Here is a 15,465-nt window from a genome sequence, read left to right on the forward strand (position 1 = left end):
CATGTCTCTTGTGCTGCTGAGGCTTACAGCTCTCCTGCCTATGGCCTTGGACATGGTCTTAAAAGAATGGCCAGCTCTTAATGGCTGAGCCCAGATCCAGCACACCAATGTTTTCAATGTTACCTCTTTTAGACAGCACGGTGCCACCAAGGGGAGGTTATCAAGCCCCTCCCTTGATTTGACAACATGTACCTGACCCTGGCCTCTGACAACAAGCATTCAGTTTTGGGGTGTGTTACAGGTTTAGAAATTGGAAATTTGAGGTGGGAAGAGACAGAGAATGGAAGAAGAGTTTCTGTTCCCCATAAAGGGTAAGATCTGTTTCATAAAGGATTAGATAGATGCCTGTGCCATTGTGCAGGCAGATATTTAGTTTTTCTTAGACTCATATGCAAGAAAGTGAAACAAATTTAACTTAAAATGCTCCAAGGTGGAGAGATCCAATAGAAATGCCATTTTTTTCAAACTGCAAGCCTGTAGAAAAAGTCAAAATCCTCTCAAAGGGCCAAGCAGCAGGCCTTCCTGGAAAGCCTGCAAACTCAGGCCTGCTCCCTCTCGCAAGGAGTGACTTTGAAATCTTACCATCTCACCCAGAATGATCAAACGCTTGCTCTGCTGTTCCTCATTCTGTCGTCCAGAATAGAACTGCTCATGTCCTCCACAGAAAATGGCTTTAGTGTCACCTCATCTGACCCACACGCTGCCATTAGTGGCCTGCATCCCTCTATTGTCCCTTTCTTCAGAGCCCAAGGAGATTACACATTCAGAAGGCAGTGGGCTTTCTAGGCTAGGATGCAGATAGGTACTTTCTAGTGGTCTTGGGAGGTGAAAGGATTGTGTTTTTTTGTTTGTTTGTTTTGCTTTGTTGCACACAGCACTTGGCTAGAGTTTAGCCACAGCCACCAAAAAGACAGGTCTCCAGGCCCTTGCTAAAATGTACTCAGAAGAACTTCCCCCTTCACTTTTTTTGTTTCCAAAGTCCATTTATTGAATATTAATTCATAAAGACAATGCTATAATTTTAATGAAAAATATCCTATATCATTGAAGACTTAAATGAACAATACCCCTTAAAGACACTGCTTTGAGAAAGAATCACATTCACTTTGCACACAAATCCTTTCTTAAGCTTTATTTAAGAAATCGAGTACTATATAGTTCAATATATATAAGACACATCCAGTATTGTGTTCCTGATAGCAAGTGCATAGATTTTGTTAAGATACCATTTTCACTCGATAGAAACGGTTCATGGTCACATGAAGGTAATATCTCCAGTGAATTTGCCCAAGCATGAGAGGAAAAAAAAACAGAACACAGCAAAAATAGTGAACTACAACAGAATGAAAAACAAAACCAGTGAATTAGTAGAACAGTCGATTCCTGATAAGTGAATAAGCTGATTGTCTGGCCACAGTGTTTTATTCACTTATCAGGAACGATGCATGGTCCGCTTGTGTTCACTGCATTGCCTAGCCTGCTAGCTACGAGCCTGCAGATCACACCCCATTGCTTCGGCCTGGCAGGCATATGGCTTCCATCAGCCAGTGAATGCTGACAGTTGTCTGGCTTCTCATGGTGGCCTGTGCATGGGCAGACCTGCTCACAACCATGGTGGGAGTTACACAAAAAATAAACGCTGAGTGTGAATTTAAGCAGCGGCTGACTTTATAGTCACAAGTGCTTACAGGACCGAGCCTTTGTGTCTTCGGTAGAAAAGCCCAGTTTGTCTTTCAGTGCGCGAACATCATGCCCTGTGCTGAATGGTGGTCATATTAGGATTTCAAAAAGAAACACATCTTGGAACAAATTTTACCATCCTCTTTCCCAGGCCTTCCCTCCCTGATGCCGCCCATTCCTCCAGAAAAGAAAAAGAAACCACACTTTGGTCTTCCCTCACTAGTGAAGCAGTGGCCTTTCAGAGGCAACTGAGCAAGCAGGCCCCGCCCTGAGAAAGCCAGCACAGGTGTCACTAGGAATCAGCTTTTGTCAGAGTAGGAGCAGGGCTCGGAACCTCATGCCCAGTGAGAGGTTTGGCCTAGGGAAAGAGCCACCTTTCTTCTGTTTGGTAGGCCCATGGTTGTTGACCTGACTGAAGAAAGGGGCCTGAGGGGCCAGCTGAAACCAGAGGGTGGGCAGCCAGAGCTTTCGCTGACACCAGCTCAGGTGTCCTGGCACGGGCGAGAAGAGAAGGGAGCAGATAGCCATGGGAAATACTCTTTGAGGGCAGCCAGACTCCTGAGCAAGTAGACAGTAGAGCGGGGAGGGCTTGTCACAGCATGGGCAGTGGGGCAGTTCTTCTCTGATCAGGGGTTGGGTACAGTGAGAGCACATCTCCTTCCTATCCTGTGTCTACTGCGGTGGGGGGGGGGGAGGGGGAGGGGGGACGACAATGGACCTATGGCATTCTGAGCTCCCCTTTGTAAACAGACAGCAAGGACTTGAGCAGAATTCTCCCCACCTCCCTCATTGAATACCTGGAAGTCTTCCCACTTCTGTGAGTGGTAATAATTGAAGCTACTCCTGGATTAAATTGATGAGCGAATAGAAATGCACTTCTATACATACCCATTGATCAGTGCAGCACACACCTAAGCTTAATGGTTTTTAGCTGCCCGCTGTTGGCCAGCTGGCTTTATTTTACCTCTCCCTGAGGGTGTGCCTCTTTTATAAGGGCTTTCTAACCCTCTCTAACCCTGACTGTAGTCATGAGACTTCGTACCTGAAGGTAGATGAAGAAGCCCTGGGTCTACTGCTTCTGTCCCTCTTAAGGTTTATAGGAGAGACTTCACGGATGTTAGGAACTGTGGATAGGAGGGAGGGGAGAGGAAAGAACATGTGTGGTCAAAAGACCATAAAATGCCTTGCCAAGTGTAGCCCTCTAGGCGGTCCTAGAGGGATCAGAGGGAAAGGCGTATTGTCTTGGAAGCATCAGTCAGGGGTAGGCTGTGGATGAACCAGAGGTGGGATGTGTAGTTTCTTCGTGTCCCAAATCAGATATTCACTTAGGTGGAATCGACTGTATCTTTTTACACAACATAAAGAAAAGAACAGATACGTGCAACAGTGAGGTTGTGTAGATGTGTCACCAACACAGAATGATTACCAACAATACAACACGCAGAGAGAGAAACAAGTATTAGGAAAATGGTTTAATATTGGAGACAGAAGCAAAAAACCGCATCACACAATAACATACATTACAAAAATAAGTCTGACTGTTTCAACTACACGGTTATGTTCACAATGAGGACAGAAGGGTCAGAAAAAACTTCGATCTAAACAGCAAAAAAGCAAACTCCTAAAGTTTAACTAATACATTTATCCACTTAAAGTGACTGAGTACTTCTAAATCTAATTATCTTATTGTGTAACTGCACAGTACAGAATAAAGAGTGAAACTTACCGCTGTATTTTAAGACAAAATTCTAATGCTAGATATAAGCAAAGGGAAAAAAAGAAATCAAGCCAAAGTTTTTAATTCTTAAAGGAAAAGCAACTTTCTTCCTATCAACCAGAAATCAAACTTGAAATCAGTCATTGTCAGGGGGCCCACAAGAGTAAGCCACAAAAATTTCCATTTTTTTTTAATCTCCAGTATAAAAAATCCCACTGGTACAAAATGCGTAAGTACAATCAGTTGTAGAAATAGGAAAGCCTGCATTTTTGTTTTTTGGCTCAAATTCCATCAAACAACAAAATCCAAATGCATCAATAAAACAGAAACAATACTCAAATGGTCTTACAGTTTCCACTAGGTTGCATTAACTTTGGCTTTTCTCAGACAATATTTAAAAACTATTTTGTAGTTCTAAACAAAATGGTATTATTAATCTACAAACAACAATTCCCACAGCACAAAAACACAAATACATTTTTGTATGACATTATTCAAAAGGTAATGAAACTACATTTTTTTAAGTTTTATTTTCTTTTAATTAGCACTTAAGATAATAAAGACAGAAACAGTAAATGATTCCAGAGTAGCACAAGCCAAGGAACTAGAACCCCTGCGGTGAAGGAAAGATGAACTTGTCACACCGTGGAGGTGCCATCTGATCAGAGTTCTCTGAGTGAGTTTTAAAAGTCTATATGCTTTACACTTGATTTTTAAAAATGCAGTTTCCCTGTGTTTTGTCTTCCGGAAACAGGCCCTGCGCACCCTTGCAGCGTTTCCTTTTGATACTGAGAGAGGAAGGACAGTCTGTCTCTGAGGAAGGCTAACTTTCTAACAATGAAACATGCAAAACCAAGCCCTCGCCTCAATGGACGGTCTTGGTCGCCTGCAAAATCAGAAACCGAGCTCAACAGAAAGTACCTGCCTGACCCGAGCCTCTGCGGGGGCCGCAGGTGGGTTAAGAGGAAGGAGGGCAGTTGGCTTCCATGGGGGGAAAAAAAAAAGTCAAGATTTTTTTTTGAGATTTATATCATTAATAACTAAATAGATTGTGAACGAGATGGTCTATGAAATACAACTGGTATTCTCTTGTGTTTCTACACGTGTACCTACACACCACCATAGAGAGACTGAGAATGTGTGTGATCACTGTTAGTGAGCTGAGTGCTGCAGAAAGTACAAAATAGCCCTCAAGGATGAAGGAAGGCCCCGGCAGTGGTAAACAGTGGGCTAACACCAATCATGTCACTGGAAGTGCGCGTGCTGGAAGGAGGGAACTTTTTTTTTTTTTTTTTTTTTTTGCATTGTGAGAGGCTAATCCTTTCCATCTCAGGGCTATCACATTCACACACACATTAAATCAAATGGAGGGAGGGTGTGAAGGAAAAGGGAGCTGAGACCAGAAGCTTGCAGGGTGTGTTTTCCCAGAGGCTGGGTGTGTGTTTGGACTGTAGGCATGACATTGGGGTCTGTCAGAACAAGACATCTGCTCATATGAAGCCAGACTCAGGAATATGGCACTTTCGAGAGCAACAGCAGGAACTAGTCCTAGTATTTGGTAGTAATTGTGGTGAAGAGCAGCTGATCTCCTCTTACATGGCCAACCACTTGAAATGTGTGGGCTTTTCAGGAAGACACCTTGCATATTCAGGTGTCCACATGCGTCTGAGAATCCCGAGCCAAAGGCTGACTCAGCATTACATAGGGGTGTTTAAGAAACAAAAGTAAAACTTCTTGAAAGATTGGACCACCAAAAAGCCATTTAACTCCAGGGTGTATAAAAATATTGTACACGAGGGCATACCATGAAACCCTTATCAAAAAGCAGACACGGTCTTTAGGGTTTGTGTAGGGCTAAGCTCTACCTGTTTTTCCCTTCCCAGGGTCTACTCAGTCTCTTATATTTAAACTGAAGGAGCACAGGGTGATAGGAAGGAGGGGATAAAAAAGAAAATAAAAAACGGTTTAGGAAAAAGACTTAAGGGTTTTTTGGGAAGGTGTGTGACTCAAAAAACAAAAAATAACTCAGAAGATACAAATGGAAAAAAATATCTAAACACCCCAAAACAAACCCAAGGATGACAGTATAAAAAGTCACCAACATTCCAGATAGCTCTGGGTAGAAAGGGTTAAAAGTTCAGGACTTTCTCACCTTAGAGGTTTCCAGATATTATGAAGAGAATACATTGTGAGGGCTGCCGTCACAGCATTGACGTGGAGAGGTTAGAAAAGTGACACACGGCACTTATACAATGTCTTACAAAAAACAGCATAGAGAAATAACAAACAATAACAATTTCAGGCAACAAGACCACGGAATAGCAAGTTAACAAACTTTGTAACCTTTTTTTTTTTTTTGTTTGTTTTAAATATTAGGGATTTATACAAAACACATAATAAAATACCATGTTATCAAATCACTTCTCACAGGAAACACGCGAAGCTCTAGGGAGGAAGTACCTTTGGAATTTGGCACTAGATAGTTTTCACTTTTTTCTTTAAAAGAAAAAACAAAACATCACATTTTGCTGAACACAAACACATCTAATAGTCCACAATAAAAAAAAGTGACGCCAATGCTTCTCAGGCCAACACAAAACTTAGTCTGGAATAGTTTTTTTTTTTTCTTTTTTTTTCTTTTTTCTCTCACATGAACTTTTTTTTTTTAAGCAAACAACTTTTTTTTTTGAAATTCTTTTTTTTTTTTGTTTTAAGTAAACCAATTCTAAGCTTGTCTTATCAACAAATAACATTAAGACCTTAAGACTTGTGATGAGAGCACAACTTAATCCACAGAAGCACCAACATGACGCAGCTTACAGTAGCCTTTCTCCTGTACATTGGAACAGTATAAAATATAGGTAATTTCATGTGCATTAAACCATGGATTGTCTAACTGTGAGTCAGTTCAGCAAAAGGTGACACAAATAGGTAGCATTTGCCCCAAAACAGGGTAAATATTTTTCTTATACTAATCTACAAAAAGTGGTTCTATATATATATCTTAATGAGAAAGTGAGCCACCTAAAATGGCCTTATCAAAAAACTTTACACTGCCTGAAAAATGTAAAAACTATTACAGACCTCTAGAGACTTAAAATCAGACAGTTTTTTTTTTTTTCTCAAACTGTTTTTGGAAGTAGTCTGTTAGAAACCAACATTCTGTGTCCCTGGACACATATTGCTATTGTCACCAGTGACCGGGCAGAATGCCAATCCCTGTGTAATACTTTCAAGTCTGTTTTATGAAAAGAAAAAAAAATAAGAAAGAAACATTTTTGCCACAGGTTTTGTTTTCTATAATTTGTCTAATAATTTCAGTCTTGCATGAATGCAGCAATGTTTTTCACATTGACTTCCCAGAATTCATAGCTAGATGAGGTCACATGCAAATTTCAAAGGTCAAAACTAGATCAAAGGTCAGTAGGAGAACCAAATATGATGTGAGGTCAGAAAGACATCAGAAACAATGACGGGACGATGAAACTGTTTTTGAGACGCCACAGGGACATGCTAGGCAAACGATGACTAACGGGCATGAAGATGTCTGGGGAGAAAACAAGGGAGAGTCAGAAGTTACACAGAGTCTACGCAGCAGCAACGTCACTTTCAAGGGTGCGGGAGAAAACTAATGCAAATCTTGGGTCTTCAGGGAGTCTATGAGCCATTCACATAATTTGCATTTCTTACACTCTTTTTCCACAGCACAATGAAACCCCAAGAGAATCCATCTGGAGAGAGTGAGAGGGGATGGATTCTGGGTGTTTTGGGGTGAAGGACTAGCAAGGGACAGCGGAGAGGGTCCAGTTTGAACAAAGGTGACATATGGGGAAGTCAAGACAACTGAATCGTAAACTAGATAATGGAAATTACAAACAAAATAATCAGACAAATACAAACGACAAGAGGGAAAAGCATGAACTTTAGGTCTAGGGTTCAACGGTGAAAAAAGCCCATTCCTAGAACAATTCCTCTGGAGACTACTTCAGAAGGTTCCAGCTAGACAGAGAACTGCTCTTAGATACCCAATAAGTTAACAATAGGCAATAAATAGCTTCCAGTATTTCTGAGGCAGTAAAAATTTTGTATAAAAATAGAAATGCTTTTTTACAAATAAAATTTACAGGCCTGTGGCTTTCTTTTTTATTTATGTATTATTTATGTATTTATTTATTATTAAATTTATCTTTCAAGAAACATCAAGTATTTTCACTCATTTTTATTTTATTTTTAAACCCTGTAGCTTTAAGAAACAGATCTCTAAATCTTTTTTTTTTACATTAATCCTTTCTAAAAACAAAAATAAAACAATAACAAAATAGACAACCAGTGTAATAATCTGACCAATAAATGTCATGTTTCTTTGAACCCTAAAATAAAATCCTACTTATATTAAAAGAAACCAATGTAGTGGGAGGGTGTTTTGTGGAGTTTTAAGTGCTTCTCCTGGCTTCTCCCTCTGCTGGGCCACCACATCATCTCTAACCGTGGGGCCCTCTGAGGGGCGGGCGGGCGGGCGGGCGGGCGGGCAGGAGGGTGAGTTCTCCAGGCAGTGCTCTCGGGGCACCAGTGGTTCAGAGTTAGAACTGCACATTAGTGTTTGCTTGCCTTTCACATTCTCAAGATGTCATTTACTTGTTTATATGTTTTTCTTTAAAAAAGCAAAACAATTTTTTTTAAAAGAGTAAGGATATTCAAATTGCAAACAAAGAGAATACAGTGGCACAACCGGAGGAGGGGTTTACTCAATAAAAACAAGGTAGCCCAGGTTTTAATTATGGCAGATTGGGTGGGGTGTGAGTGGAAGAAATGGAGGCCTTATTGTAAAAATAACCGTCTCTCTTGGTAAAAGTTGGCATCGTGGTCCCTCCTCTGCCTTCCCTGTTCAGAACAGGCTGGCTTGTGGGACTTACCCTAAGAAAGCTAAAATAAGAGCAGGGAGCTTCTGGGGTTAGGATCAGTAAGGTTTGCTGTCGTTTTTGGAGCGTTTCAGCTGCACCTTCAAGCGTTTCATGCCGATCTGAAAGCCGTTCATAGCCTGGATTGCAGCTTGTGCAGAGACTGGATTGTCATAGCTAACAAAACCTGGAAAACAAAGGGGAAGGAGGTAGGGAGGTCAGAGTGAAGGGGAAGCCAAGCGGAAAACAGGGCTGGCGGGGCTGGCCTGCTGCTGGCCGGCAGTGTGACTGCAATGCTGAGAGGTGCCCGGCCTAGGATCTGAGCTGGGCTTTGCTAGGTTTATACTGTCCCATGCAGGCACCATGGACAGCAGTGGGCATGCCAACTGGGAAGTAATGAAAGAGCTAGTTCCATGGAGGACAGAAGCCTCCCCACAGAACTACAGCTAAGTCTCTCTAGTGAACTCCGTCCCTCTATGCAGTGCTTTGAAGTCACACCTGTTTGTTTTACCACACCCCAACTCCCGCCAGGGGTCCTTTGGAAAAAATCCTCAGAAGAGAGTGAGTACTATAGATACTCCTAGACAGTCTACACAGGGCTGGCTGCGTCAAGATGAGTCAACCACTGACTTAACTGAGTGAGAATAATCTATACTAGCTGCTTAACGTTTCGGAATTACTCTTCAGACAAACGGAGGGAAAGGCCACATGCCTTTCTCTTTGTCTCAGGGCTTAGTCGGAGTCTCTGCATATCCCAGTTATTTGTATCTGCAACACTAAGCCGCCATCACACAGACAGGGCATGCCTGCTTTTGAACAAAAACGAATGATATCCTACAAAGAGTCAGGAGGAGAGAATTGTGGTTGCGGTTGTCTTAACAGAGTAGGAGGCAAGTCAGGAGTACCAGCATTGCTGAGGCAAGTGGTGAGCTTTTCATGATTTTGAGTGGCGACAGGGAGCTATCCCATAGATTGAGTTTCACTCCAAACACCAGCAATTTGGAAGATCCTAGCATCTTCACCTATCTACTACCATTACAGTTTAAAGCTAAAGAGAAAATTCTTTTACAAACCAGTGGAGGGGGCAAAGGGCATAAACCTTCTTTGAGCAGAGTTCTCAGCTGATAAAAAGGCAGGAAATCTTTTCATAGGTAGGCTGAATTGCAAAAATTATTGTTTACATTTTTACTTAAGTCTAATTCCCAGTAAAAGTAACCTCAGATCCAAGACTTTCATCTGGTGTGACTCCTTCTCTCAGGGTCTTGGGTAGAAGCGGTAAGATGATTGGAGAATGGGATGGGTCAGGAGTGACATGAACGGAAGGATGGGTAGCAACTCCGTAACTAACCCCGGGCACTAAGACTGTACTCGCTCACCAAGAAACCCGGGAGGCAAAGCTTTTAAGACAAACTGAAAATACATCCCTGATTCTCACAGCCACAGTGTGTATTATTGGAACATATTGGTTAAGTAGACTGACAAAATCTCTTTTTAAAGTAATGTTTCCTCAAATCACAAATACCTTGTGGTATAGTCGCTTTTAGCCTCCAAATAAACTGAGAACAGTTATGTAGCTATGAAAAATGTCAGTCTAAAGGCCTGCACAGGAAGCCTTTCCAAAGGCGAGCTGTGGCTCTCACGTGCATATACCCCATGTGACCGCTTGGTTTCCATGTTGCTCCTCAGCTGTTACAGAGGGATCTTAACAGTCCTACCACAGCAGTGCAGTGGGTCAGGCTGACAGCCTTTCTCCTAGAGTAAAAGCTGACTTTCCAGAAATGGGTGCTGCATTAATTCTTCTAATCCCTGAGGTATAGACCTTCCTGGATGATGGAAGAGCCTAGCAGCAGAGCTGTATGAACCAAAACATTAGCTAGCAGTCAGCCAAATAAAGTCTGAATTTCCAGCTATTTGAGAACCACCCTACTTTAGATATTTTTCTTTGTAGTACATACATTCCTATATCTTTTGGCCCATATATTATTTAATAAAATGTACTGCCTCCCACAATGTGAACTATTAAATTGTACGAGTGATATTTGCAAAATACTGTGACACTCTCTGAGCTAGAGCTTGCTAAACAAGGCTCTGAATACCCTGGGTTCTTAACTTCTATGGGGGCTAAATCAGTCAGACAAAGATGTCATGGATTTAACAAGTTCTGTTCTGGTACAGAAACATCAGGACATGAGTTTTCATTACTGTGTTAAAAAAAAAAAGAAAAAGAAGTTCCTCTCTCTAGACAGAAAGGCTACAAGGGCAGACAGCTAGGTGTCTGGGAGTGTTTGTGCCTATTCATGCAGCCCTGCCTGGCCAATTGTATGATCTAAGCCCATCATAATGCTTTGTTCTCTGTAAGCATGGGATATTCCAACTGCTAGTGCCTAGTCCACAGAGATGTAGTGGCATATGCGTGTGACGCCTGTAAGCCTGAGTCACAAGCACTGACTCGGTGTGCGAGCTATTTGAAAAGCACGAGTAAGACTTTGTGGCAGAGTTAGCAGTGCTTGTCCGTAGCACCGACTAAACATTCCTGACTCCATCTCAGGGCTGAAAGAAACAACTACTGCTCTATGGTGACAGGCAATCAGGGACACAGGAAGATGCTTAACTACTACAGTGTAGAATAGTACCTAAGGAGAGGGACTGCCACCTTTTGTATGACTCTTTCCCCTTTTCTGATTAAATACCTCTGCCCAAATCTGTGTACATGCAACTAGGTCAGGAGCTACCATCATAAGGAAGGCCCTATTTTGACTCCTGACTGGGAAACCTGCAATATTTAGCTAGGTTTCTTTTGCATACCAAAGCACTTGCTCAGATTGGTCTGTTTGTCAATGAAGACTTTAGCAGAGATAACATTTCCAAAGGGCATGAACATCTGCAGAATGTCCTGGTCTCCAAACTCCTGTGGAAGGTGGTAAATAAAGAGGTTTGCCCCCTCTGGACCTAAAGAGGAAGAAAAAATCAGAGTAAGGTATCCCCCAAGTCTTAGTCCCAAAGCCTCTTAGGAATAACTTCAGTAATAGGTAGGCTAGCCATTTGGCTTTTCCTTATGAAGAACGAGCAGATGGATAATGTTTGAGCACTGGCATGATATTCAGGAAAACACTAATCCTTTGAAATGTTCTCCTTGGGCGTGGGGAGGTGGGGCATGCTGACGTAGCTTCTCTTTCCTAGGGAATCTTTGGATCACCTTGGCTGCACATCATCTCCATGGGGGTAAAGGTGGAGGTAGGGGCAGGGCAGGGATAGAATCTGGACTGGGTTTCTCCGAGGTGGCCATGTTTTGTGTGTGGACTATCTCCTGAAGTGCAAGAAAGTGTTGTCTGCATCCTAAGCAGACTGCAGCAGCCTAGAATAATGAATGCAACAGCAGCAACACTGCTCAGATCCTCAGTCACTCGGCTATTCAGCCAGTTTTGATTTGGCAAATCTGTGCACACACACTATAATATTCATCTCTGTTAGAATAAATGGCAGGGAGTCAACAGCTAGGTGGGGGGGAAGATAGGCTTACAAGTTTGACGGGCCTTTATCTTCCTGAGAATGCTCATTGGGAGTAAGTGCAGTGAATACAAGAGCTTCTCCAAGACTAAGTTAAACAAAGCGTTCCCTTTTCCATGCAAACTCCAGAAACCATGGGAGAAGGCAAAAGGTCTGTTTAGTTCTACAGCTTAGAAGGTTAGTTTCCTTAAGTTCCTCACTGAACTCAAGACTCATCTACACAAGAGCTGTGTGAAAGAAACAAAAGAAGATGCACTTGACACAGAGAAGATAAAGTTGGGATATTTCTTGGACACTGGAAGAAAGGAACTCACAGAACTGGGAAAGTGACTTCTGTCCCTGGCTCTCACAGGAAAGAGAACATGCCTGTTCTCTGTGGAGATCAGGGGCCAGGATCCTATGATCTCCCTATAGAACTCCTACAATGGAGAATGATATCTATGTGTGTGGACCTGTATAAAATGAGAATTAAATGAACTTTGCAAAAATAGATGAATTGGTACATTTTTGTCCCTAGAAAATTAATGAAGAGTCTTAAAGAATAAGACTTTACTGAAACCAGAGATGCAGTTATTTCTTATTGATATTAACATGTCAATATCACTATATCGCTTACAGATTCTATGGATATGTCTACAGTCCAGCCCCAGGGAGGCAGCCTGTTCTAAAGGGAGACACCTGTAGCTGAGACAGCCTTCACTGTTTTCTGGTCCTAGTATGGATAGATTGAAAACTCCAGTGCTACAAATGGGTATGCTAGGGGCTACTGCACCCCGTGTACTTTTAGACTAGGCATACTGCTCAGATGTGTTCTCCAGACAAAGGGTTTAACTGCTGCAAGAAGGAGTAATGGAGCCCAGTGCACTGTAAGGAGTGTTGCTACTCCCGAAGTCTTAGCAGTAAGTACACTTTTAATAAACAGGGCAGACTGTGTTCCTGAATGATCCTGGCAATCCAAAATGCTATAAACATCCAGAGTATGTCTGTGCCAGACAGATGGAGACCATGACCAGTGAGACAGACAAAAAGAAGTTTTGGTCCTTTTGTTTATTATTTTGTTTGTATATAAATTCCAACATCTTCTTCATTCCTCTCTTCTGATGTCCCCTTACCAAGAAGTAGTTTGATCTTTTAACAGAAAAAAAGAAGTAGCTCCATATAGAAAACCATCACTGCATGCAGCTGGCATAGTAGTAGATACCAAAATCAACCCCCCCACCCCAAATCTCTAAAAGCAATACAAACTCTTCACAACTCACCCTTTCTATCTGTCTACCTTCTCCCAGCACACTGTGACTGGCAGTTGTGTTATGTTACTGATCCCTACGGGCTGTTGTTGCATTATGTATCACTCACAGGTACCCAATGTAGCACACAGCCCCTAGGCTCAGAGGCACCTATCTGCTAGAACAAAGCTACACCAAACCACCAGTGCCAACAGGCCTCCTACCAGGTACCTGGGGGCTGCAACTACTTGTGGGTGTAAAACTTGCCTCCTGTAAAGGGAGGGAGATGGGGTAGGTACGTGAGTGGGTACAGAGTATTCACAATGGCATGAGATGTGATGGGCTTTCCTCATTTACCTCTGTAGGAAGCTTACAGCCCTTCACAAAATCTAGTTATGGAGACATTAACTTCAATAATTTGTCAAGTCTAAACGCCTCATCTTTTCCTGTGGTGGAAGAATACACCGGAGTCCATGACTAAACCCTTCAGGATACATTTCAGCTTTGACCAAAGGTCAGCATAAGGACAGAGCCGTGGATTAGGGAATCTAAAAATCCGCTGAGTAGGAGACCTGCTCTCCCCCTTGCTATAATATGCATTTTAAATTACATTTTACTTAAACTAATGGCAGAGGGATGATATTCTTTTCTAGATTAACTGGATGAGAAGATGATCAAGAGAGAGGTGTTAGAAGTAAGAGACAGGGATGGGGCAGGAGCAAACCAAACCAACAAAATGAACAAACCAATATCTATCAGTAGTACCACAATAAAGAGCCCTAGCACATACCACTGTTAACCAACATCCCTAAACTAGAGTTAGGACTCGGCAATCATGGCATCCTGTCCTTATTAGTCAAAGACAACCAGCTTACGGTAGTGGGCTGAGGCAGCTATGTCTGAGTGACAGTTATATTGTCCTGTAAAGCCATGCTGGATGACAAGGAGACGTGGCACTCTCCGGAACTATCCAGGGGTCTTAGCTCTGTTCTTTACAGGTCACCTCCTATGGTGCTTACTTCTCAGTGGCTCTCAGATCCTACAGAGACTAAACAAAGATGGCCTTGTGGTTTTCATAACACAGGGTCCCTTTCAAACACCCAGTGAAACACAGTTGTCCAAATAGCTGTGCATAGTTGAAAACCTACAAAAGAGCACAAAACCTACAAACGATGTCACAGCTAAGAGGAAGGGGGTGGCAGGTTGAAGCAATGAGAAGTAATATAGGTCTCATGTACTTTTTCTTTTTTGAAGATCTCTATGCTCTTTGTCGAAAATATTTTCTATTTTATATGCTTTTAAGTTGTATCTCCTTAAACATCTTAACTTTGCAGAATAAACCATGATATCAGGTACTGATCACCAGACTCCTTATATAAATATCTAGGCAGAAGCATTTTGTAGCTATGGTGTGAAGGTGAAAGGGGAAGAATAACAAGACTCTTCTCCATCTTCTGAACAAGTCAGAAAGAGAGCAGCAAGTTGCTGACTGCCACCAGGTGAGCCATCACTTTCCTTCTTTCCCAGAAGACATCTTCCCCACAGTCTAAGTCAGTTCTAACTGGATTCTATCATTAGTCAGAACTCTTGCTTTCTGAAAGGCAGGTACCAACTTCAAGGCATGTGGACCCCAAGAACCTAGGAAATTCAGGAGAGAAATTCTTACCCTGCCCCAGCCTGATCAATGGTACCCTCTTACTGAGGGATTTCTATGAGGAGAGGAGACTGAGAGCTCCTGCTGACTGAAGAGAGGATGTTAGAGGCATTTTTGATGGGAGCAACTAGTACGTAATTTCCTGTCAACACCTGATAGATAAGAACTTCGGGACGAGTGAAAAAATATTAAGATGAAGAGAAAACTTTTAAAAAGGGCTCATGCTTGAGACTTTTAACATGGACACTAGAGATTCAGCAGGTGACTCCTCTGAAGACTCTGGTTCAAATCACCATCTTTCAGGCATGGTCTAAAGGCAAATGCAAGTCTGGCTGGCCCCGCCAGGCCCTGGGGTACAGATAGCTACCTACCTTCCTTCTGGCTGCCTGCAGCACTCTGCTGTTGCAGCAAGCTCTGGCTGTACAAAGTGGGCAGTGCAGCTGCCGCATACTGCTGAATTCCTGAGTAGGCCTGGGTCAGGGCGTCCATGGTGCCAGCCGTACCATTCGTCAAGCCTGTGGCGCCAAGTCCTCCATTCAGAGCCGCCATACCTGAGAGCATTTGAGCAACTTTACAAAAAACCCAACAATAGAGAAGAGAAATAGCACTTATTCATTAGTGCTTTCCAAAGGAAGTCAGAGAATCATTTGACACAGTACAACAGCAAGTGCATGCAGCTCACACAACAATTAAACCAACAGAAAGAACAAAACCAAACAAAGCCACACAGAAACGATACACATGGAGAAATCAATCACAATAATGTGGAGAAAAAAGAATTAA

General features: G+C 42.4%; 1 protein-coding gene across 53 annotated transcripts in view; it reads right to left on the minus strand.

The window, feature by feature from the left end:
- Nucleotides 1-962: 962 nt before the first annotated feature.
- The window catches only part of Celf2 (CUGBP, Elav-like family member 2), an 856,648-nt gene continuing 842,145 nt past the window's right edge, over nucleotides 963-15,465 (minus strand). For 11 of the 53 annotated variants that reach the window (XM_030247320.1, XM_030247364.1, XM_030247360.1 and 8 more), the window contains 4 exons: nucleotides 15,054-15,233; nucleotides 11,101-11,244; nucleotides 8,311-8,482; nucleotides 1,118-6,944 (listed from right to left, as the gene is read on the minus strand). In XM_030247320.1, the coding sequence (XP_030103180.1) occupies nucleotides 8,355-8,482; nucleotides 11,101-11,244; nucleotides 15,054-15,233 (452 nt within the window). In that variant the 3' untranslated portion in view covers nucleotides 1,118-6,944; nucleotides 8,311-8,354. Of the gene's footprint in view, nucleotides 8,483-11,100; nucleotides 11,245-15,053; nucleotides 15,252-15,465 lie in introns of all 53 variants that reach the window. The other 42 variants (XM_011238953.3, XM_006497335.4, XM_006497334.4 and 39 more) reach the window with 13 other exon arrangements.

The sequence above is a fragment of the Mus musculus genome, chromosome 2 (genome assembly GCF_000001635.26).
Source record: "Mus musculus strain C57BL/6J chromosome 2, GRCm38.p6 C57BL/6J".
Taxonomy (NCBI): Eukaryota; Metazoa; Chordata; class Mammalia; order Rodentia; family Muridae; genus Mus; species Mus musculus.